The sequence below is a fragment of the Gorilla gorilla genome, chromosome 15 (genome assembly GCF_029281585.2).
Source record: "Gorilla gorilla gorilla isolate KB3781 chromosome 15, NHGRI_mGorGor1-v2.1_pri, whole genome shotgun sequence".
In the NCBI taxonomy this organism is placed as follows: Eukaryota; Metazoa; Chordata; class Mammalia; order Primates; family Hominidae; genus Gorilla; species Gorilla gorilla.
The window spans coordinates 116674102-116682152 of NC_073239.2; the positions used below are offsets into that span (position 1 = coordinate 116674102).

Here is an 8051-nt window from a genome sequence, read left to right on the forward strand (position 1 = left end):
CTTGTTATCTCCCCTTGTGGCTTCTCTAGGTCCTCAAAGAGTCGCTGAGGCTGTACCCACCAGCATGGGGCACCTTTCGCCTGCTGGAAGAGGAGACCTTGATTGATGGGGTCAGAGTCCCCGGCAACACCCCGCTCTTGGTGGGTGGAGGCCCTGGGGGTCCTGGGGTGGGCTGGGCTGCTTGCCCCAATGGTGGTGAATTTGGGACTCACCAGGGGAGCCTGTGGCCCTGTTCCCATCATTGCAACGGGCCTCACTGGCTGCCCTGTTCTTTCTCATGGAGTCTCACCATAGCCCTCTGAGGGCTTTTTCCCCTCCTCACACTGTCCAGCAGAAGATTACAGGGGGTCATTCTGGAAGGGAGGTGCCCCATTTACAGTTGAGGACACTGAGGTTCAGAGAGGTTAGGTCACTTTCCTGGGGTCACACAGCTGGTGAAGAGCAGATATGGAAAGTGCCCAGTTTCACAGTTGACCCAAACTTGTCCTGGTTCCTTCTCTCCTCACATTTTACAGCCCTTTCTCTCTCGGCTTTCTCCCCAGACCTCCTTTACTTTGTGTCTCTTTGTTTGCTTACTTCTTCATTTATCCATTCATCCAGGCATTTACTCATGTATGATAGCCCCTAAACCCACCCCCAAACCAGGAAACTAGGATGTAGTCACTCCCTGCTCCCCTGACAAGGAATCACTAATCTGAATTGTGTGTTTGCCGTTCCCGTGTGTGTGTGTGTGTGTGTGTGTGTGCGCGCGCGCCTGTGTGCATTCACGCAGTAATATATTGTAGGACTTGTTTTTTGACTCAGTATAAAGTTGGTAAGATTTGTGTAGGTTTCTCCACAAGGCCGTAGGACCACCACCATCGCTGATCAGTTCTCAGGTGACAGGCATTTGAGAGGTGTCCAGTTTGTCCCTATCTCGAGCACCACAGCAACGATGCCATTTCTGTCCCCATGTCCAGGAACAGTGTGCAAGCCAGCTCCTCGGACATTTACCCAGAAGTGAGAGGGCTGGGTTGTAGGACCCATGACTGTTCGGCTTTACAAACAAATGCCACATTGTTTTCCAAAGTGGCTGCACCAACTTGGACGCCCAGTAGTGGCGAGAGAGAGCACCTGCTGTTCATCATCTCCAACACTTAGCATGGTCCAATTTTGTATCTGCTGCCATCCAAATATGTGTTTTTAAAAAAGTATTTCACTGTGGTCTTGATTTATGGTTTCCTGATTACTAACTAGTAAGCGTGAGCATCTGACCCTGGTTTCTCTGTCTCTGAGATGTGGGCTCAGTTTCCCTTTTTGGGTAGTGTGTTTTTTCGTATTGCTATGTAGAGCGTTATTTTATTTTATTTTTATTTTATTTTATTTTATTTTATTTTATTTTATTTTATTTTATTTTATTTTTTTGAGATGGAGTCTTGCTCTGTCGCCCAGGCTGGAGTGCAGTGGTGCCATCTCGGCTCACTGCAACCTCTGCCTCCCGGGTTCAAGCGATTCTCGTGCCTCGGCCTCCCGAGTAGCTGGGACTACAGGCGCACACCCCCACGCCTGGCTAAGTTTTGTATTTTTAGTAGAGATGAGGTTTCACCAGGTTGGCCAGGCTATTCTCAAACTCCTGACCTCAAGTGATCCACCTGCTTCGGCCTCCCAAATTGCTGGAATTACAGGCGTGAGCCAGCGCGCCCAGCCCTAGAGCTTTCTTTTAAAAACTCATGTGTTAATCTTTTGTCTGGTATGTTTGTCATCTTTGTGGCTTGTCTTCATTAATGTGTTTTTGATGATCTGCATGTCTTAATATTTTTAACAATTACTTCTTTTGCTTTGCCTTATTTAAGAAATCCTTCTCTATCCTGAGTTCAGGACATTCACTTACATTGTCCTCAGTTTTACATTTTTCTTTTCAAAGTTGAGCTTGTAACTACCGGGAATTGATTTTGTGTGTGGTTTCAAGGTAGGGACCTTTCTGTATTGACTTGCCAGGGCTGTTGTAACAAAATGCCACAGACTTTGGCTTAAACAACAGAAATTTATTTTCTCCCAGTCCTGGAGGCTGGAAGTCTGAGATCAAGGTGTTGGAGGTTGGTTTCCTCTGAGGGCTCACTCCTTGGTGTGCAGACAGCCACCTTCTCCCTGTGTCTCCACATGATCTTCCTTCTGTGTGTCTGTGTCCTCATCTCCTCTTATAAGGACACCAATCAGGTTGGATTAGGGCCCATCCTAAGTACCTCATTTTAAGTTAATTACCTCGTTAAAGACCTTGTCTCCAAACACAGCCGCATTCTGAGGTACTGGGGGTTAGGACTCCAACATACGAATTTGTGGGGGGCAAAATTCAGCCCGTGACAGGATCCTTTTTATTTTTACCTATGAGGAAGGAGGAGCCCCAGTCCCTGCTCCCAGCCCCTCTCCTCCCAGGGTTCTGCCCTGCCTCCTCCAGCATCCATCCAAGCCTCATCTGTGGCCACTCTGTCATCTGTTTTGCCGAGCTTTCTTTTTGAATACTCCTGTACCAATACCACTGTGCCTTAACAGCCATCTCCTTAGATCCCCTTACAGCCAGCAGGGGAAGCCCTGTGGCTCACTCTCAGCCTGGGGGTGCCACCCTGTGGGCTTTGAGTGGGCAGACTGGGCTCCAACCCCACCTCTGCTCCTGGCTGGCTGGGTCGTCTCCATCAGGCCTTCGGCTTCCTCTTTGTTAGGTCGAGGGAGTGGTGAGCATCAGTAGGATGACGTACATCATGTGTCTGGCAACAATCCCCGGCACATCTTAGGTGCCCTAAACCCAGCCCCCACGCCTGATGCTCCCACACACTTGCTGGAGCTCAGCTCCAGGGCTCCCTGCACCCTCTGCTGCACTGACCCCCAGCACAGAGAGCCAGGGGTGGAATAGGCTTAGGAGGAGATTTTGTCCCAGTGTTTGGAGGCCAAGGACACGGAGTGAGCGTCAGCCCCACTCAGGAGGCACCACACGTGCACGTGGAAGGCTGGTGGGGTCTGCAGCTCCTCCACTCCCACCCCTGCTGAAGTAGGCCTTGAGTTGAAGAGAAACTGAATGTAACAGTTCTCGGGATCTAGAGGAAGTTGGCCTCACAGAGTCAGATCTGAGTTTGAATCCCGGTTTGGCCATTCACCTGGTGACTTCAGGTGAGTCACTGAGCCTCTCTCTGGGTCTCAGTTTCCTCATCTGTAAAATGGGGACAATGACGGCTCCCCTACAGGGCTGAGCCCAGCACAGGTTGATGCAGTACGCCCAGCTGGCACAGTCAACTGTCCCTGCTCTTCCTCTTAAGGGATTTTCTAGGGGGCCAGTGCAATGGACACCAACCTAGATGGGGGGTGAAGACATGGGGGGAGGAGAGTGGGACCCACTCTGCTCTGAGTAGCCCTGTTGGGTGGCCTCAGTGGCTCAAGAGGTGCCAGGGGAACAACCTGGGAACCAGAGATGAGCGGACCCTTTGCCCGCAGTTCAGCACCTATGTCATGGGGCGGATGGACACATACTTTGAGGACCCGCTGACTTTCAACCCCGATCGCTTCGGCCCTGGAGCACCCAAGTAAGTCCCTCCTGGAGCTGCCCATGAGTGGGGCTGGCGGGAGAAGGACAGACACAGCGGCCTCTGGTCTGAGCCAGAGGCACCCACTCAGCCCACATAGCCTTCCAGATCCCTGTGAGGTGGTTGTGGAGGAAATCACAGCTCAGAGAGGTTAAGTAACTTGCCCAAGTGGCAGAGCAGGGGTCTGGCCCCAGCTCAGTCTGGTTCTAAAGCCCATGCTCATAAGCAGCACCAAATACTGGGAAGCTGGGTGACTTCACCTCCCCAAGCCTTGAGGTTCCTGTCTGAGAAATGGTACCATCCGTGGCTGCATCTGCAACTTGCTGTGGGGGTCAACACGTTAAGGTACCAAAGCCATGGTGGGAAGAGCTGGACTCCACAGCCTGCCTGAGTGTTCAGATCCAGGCTCTGCCCAGAGCTGGATGTAAATTTATGACCTGGAGTGAGTTGTTTTGCCCCTCTGAGCCTCAGTTTCTCCATCTGTGAAATGGGGACAACAGCAGTTCCTTCCAGGAGGGTAAAGGGAGGAGAAAAAGAGAGAATGCAGATCCAGCCCTCCGCAGAGTCAGCGGTTCATGCTTTGCATGCAAAGTGCCCAGCCCCTGGCTCAAAGTCTGTGTTCATCCAGACCTGGGTTAACTACTGTCTTCCTTATGTTGTCCCTGTGGGGATGCCTGGGGCTGCTGGCCTCGTGATTCCTCTCTTTCCCTGCAGGCCACGGTTCACCTACTTCCCCTTCTCCCTGGGCCACCGCTCCTGCATCGGGCAGCAGTTTGCTCAGGTAGGAGGGGCAGGGCTGTGGTTCTGCCCAGGAGTAGCTGCAGGGGTGGTGGCTCATCCTGAGCCAGGAAGCATCTCAGAACCCCTGCTCTGGGGCTGCTGGGCTGTGGGCTCGGGACCCAGCGGAGCCAGACCCAGAGGACTGGCTGTGTTTTGCACGGAGGAGAGCGCAAAACAGGAGGCTCCCCAGGCTCTCACAGGCTCTCCAGGAGGAGAGCTGGCTGTGACGTTTGCTGCTCATTCACTCACTCATTCTGTCTTTGCTTCTTCATTCCTTCCTCATTTTGCCCACTGGGCCCAGATGGAGGTGAAGGTGGTCATGGCAAAGCTGCTGCAGAGGCTGGAGTTCCGGCTGGTGCCTGGGCAGCGCTTCGGGCTGCAGGAGCAGGCCACACTCAAGCCACTGGACCCCGTGCTGTGCACCCTGCGGCCCCGCGGCTGGCAGCCCGCACCCCCACCGCCCCCCTGCTGAGGGGGCCTCCAGGCAGGACGAGACTCCTCGGGCAAGGGCCGTGCCCGCCCACCTCTGCTGCCCATGGCCACCCACCCTTCTCCTCTGCCCCGTCCCCTGGGCCACCCTTCACGCTGGCTTCCAGCGGGCCCTCTGCCGACCGCCTGCTTCACACCCCTCAGCGCTCCCTGTCGCCTGCGGACTCCATGGCCCTTCCTGGACTGGCCCTTGCCCAACTCCCAGCCACCACCACTGTCCCTACCACTGAGCCCTTGCACAGGCCACTTCCTCAGACGAGACACCCTAATTCTTGCTCACTCCCTAAAGCCCTCTTCAGGGGTCACCTCCTCCAAGAAGCCCTCCTTGCCACCCCCAGCCGGCAGGGGCCCCTCCTCTGTGCTCCCTCGGTCACCTGTGCTACCTCTAACACCACACTGACCACACTGTATCGTGAGTGTCCGTTGACGTGACCAATTGCCCTGCCAGGCTGTCAGCGCCTCAAGGGTAGGGTCTGCGTGTGATTTGTCTCTGAGCCCCCTGTGCCCACCCAGGGCCCGGCACAGAGTCGATGCTCAATAAATGTGTGTTGACTGCATGAATGACCTGGAACCAGGCCATGCGCTCTCGCCTCAGCTTGCTCATCTGTGAAAAGGGGGAGATGCGGAGGCTGGCACAGCTTTGGAAGCCACCAGCCCGCAGATGCCCCGCAGATGCCCTGACAACACTGCCTTGGGAGAGACTGCCCCAGGTTACCAGCCTGTTCCCTGTGCTGTATTCACGGCCATGCCCCTGGGTGTTGTGTGAGGTTGGGCCTGGGTGGGTGACTGGCTCTGAGAGCTGGATTTGAGAGGTCAGGGAGGCCCCTGGGCCTCTCTTGGGAGCAGCTTGGTGGAGCTGAGCCCCGTGCCTGTGGGCACCTGCTGCCCTCCTGACCTGGTGGGGGGGCAGGGCAGGTGAGACTGCATCCCTCGTGGTGGTGATGGGAGAAGCCGTCCCTTCCTCTCCCGGGCCGTGTCCTCTGAGCTCATCCAAGGAAGAGGTCCTGCCCTGAGTTTCTCCTTCAGCCATTGGGAGCTTGTCTTTGTGCAGAGAGAAAAAGCGCCCTCATGGCCCGGTGCGGTGGCTGACGCCTGTAATTCCATCACTTTGGGAGGCCAAGGTGGGAGGATCACCCGAGGTCAGGAGTTCAAGACCAGCCTGGCCAACATGGCGAAACCCTGTCCCTACTTAAAAATACAAATATTAGCCGGGCATGATGGTTGGGTGCCTGTAATTCCAGTTACTTGGAGTCTGAAGCAGGAGAATCGCTTGAACCGGGGAGGGAGAGGTTGCAGTGAGCCCGGATCGCACCACTGCACTCCAGCCTGGGCAACAGTGAGACTCCGTCTAAAAAAAAAAAAGAAAAGAAAAAGCTGCCCTCTCCCCTGCCTGGGCCATGTGCCCCCTGGGAAGACCCCCTCTCCAAACAGGGAAGGCACAGATGTGTGCCGGCCCGTGATGTGCATTGTTGGCCTCCTTCGGTCCTTGCCGCAGTCTTGAATGACAGCTCCAAGGGATGGTCCCATCAAGCAGATAAGGAAACTGAGACTCAGGGGCGGAAGTGACATGCTCAGTACAGGTGGGGCCTGGGGTGGCTCAGAATGGAGGAGACAAGTGTCTGGGTTCCCAGCCTGGCCCTCTCCCCAGCCCAGGTGGGCCCTGAGAATGCACACCCCGGCCTCTGGGCAGAGGGTCTGGCCCCCGGGATGCCTCGAGAACTGCAGCGTTCTTGCAGAGCGAGGGTCTTCCTGCTCCCCTAGCACCTCGCCTGACCACGTGGGTACCTGGCCAGCCCCTCATCAAGCTGCACCCTCCACCCTCTCCATTTCCAGCTCGCTGTCTGAGGGGCCCCCAAACTCACCACTCACTTTGAGAATGGTATGCCCGGGCTCAGCCTCCAGCCACCTGGTCAAACTCATCCCTGGCCAGAAGCAGCCCCTTCCCACAGCCACCCCAAATGCTGCTGTCTCCCAGCGTCCTGTTCCCAAGCCCCCAGCCGGGCACTGTTTCCCGACCTGCTGTGCTGTGCTCCCCCCTCCGCCCTCTGCAGCCCTTCTCTGAGTCTCTGAGGTTCACCAGTACCCACACATCTGCCCACGCTTCCCACAGTCCATGCCCTCTGCCTCCTGCTGTGGCTGGGCCTAGTCCCCACAGTACAGCACCTCCTTCACAGTCCATCTAAAAGGGCCACAGGCCACCAAGCCTCAGTACTGCAGCGACACAACCCAGCATTGTCTGGAGGGGCCTGGAGGGATTGGCTCCCTCCAGAGACTTCAAGTTCCCGGCTTGACCATCCCCTGATTTGGCAAATATCTGTCTGTTGCTGAGCCTGAGCCTTCACACCATGATTTCTTCAAATCCTGCCAGGAAACAGGAGCCAACTATGCCCCATTTCACAGATGGGGAAGTCAAGGCCAGAGCCACAGCTGGGCCATAGTGGAGTCAGCACTTGAACCCATGGCCCTTTGCATCCAGTGGCCTTCCACAGGCTCAGCATGCCCTATCCCTGCAGGCCTGGGCTTGTCTTCTGCACGCCCCAGGAATCCCAGATGGCTGGGAAGTGCAGAGCCAGAACCCCCCAGCCCCACTGTCACTGCCGGTGGGGCCATCCTGCCCTTCCTTTCTGAGCCACTTCCTCTTCCGTAGACTGGGCTTTCTGTGAGGGGCAGGTGGCTCTCAGTCCATGCTGCATGGGGGAGCCACCTGGGCCAGGTGAATCAGCCTCTGGGGTGGGGCCCAGAAACTCTTCTTTTTCTTTTTTCTTTTTTGAGATGTAGTTTTACTCTTGTTGCCCAGGCTGGAGTGCAGTGGCACAATCTCTGCTCACTGCAACCTCCGCCTCCTGGGTTCCTCAGCCTCCGGAGTAGCTGGGATTACAGGCATGTGCCACGACGCCCAGCTAATTTTTGTATTTAATATATTTTTTTAGTAGAGGCGGGGTTTTACCATGTTGGCCAGGCTGGTCTCGAACTCCTGACCTCAGATGATCCACCCTCCTAGGCCTCCCAAAGTGTTGGGATTACAGGCGTGAGCCACCGCGCCCGGCCCAACTGTTTTCTTTTTAAGTCTCCCAGTAGATCCCAATGTGCATGGGCCGGTGCCGCCAGTCTAGGTGAAGCTGACCCCCCGGACCCAGGCAAGATGGATAGGATTAAACCCAAGGCTATGCAGCAAGGCTACCTGGGGTCAAATCCTGCCCCCACCTGCCTGGGCCTCAGTTTCCCCATCTG

The 8051-nt window shown here is 55.7% G+C and overlaps 1 protein-coding gene across 2 annotated transcripts in view; it reads left to right on the forward strand.

The window, feature by feature from the left end:
* CYP46A1 (cytochrome P450 family 46 subfamily A member 1) overlaps positions 1–5377 on the forward strand; it is a 42978-nt gene extending 37601 nt beyond the window's left edge. For both annotated transcript variants that reach the window (XM_031002032.3, XM_055361530.1), the window contains 4 exons: positions 30–140; positions 3463–3551; positions 4266–4332; positions 4633–5377. In XM_031002032.3, the coding sequence (XP_030857892.1) occupies positions 30–140; positions 3463–3551; positions 4266–4332; positions 4633–4803 (438 nt within the window). In that variant the 3' untranslated portion in view covers positions 4804–5377. The remainder of the gene's footprint in view (positions 1–29; positions 141–3462; positions 3552–4265; positions 4333–4632) is intronic.
* The last annotated feature ends 2674 nt before the right edge of the window (positions 5378–8051 follow it).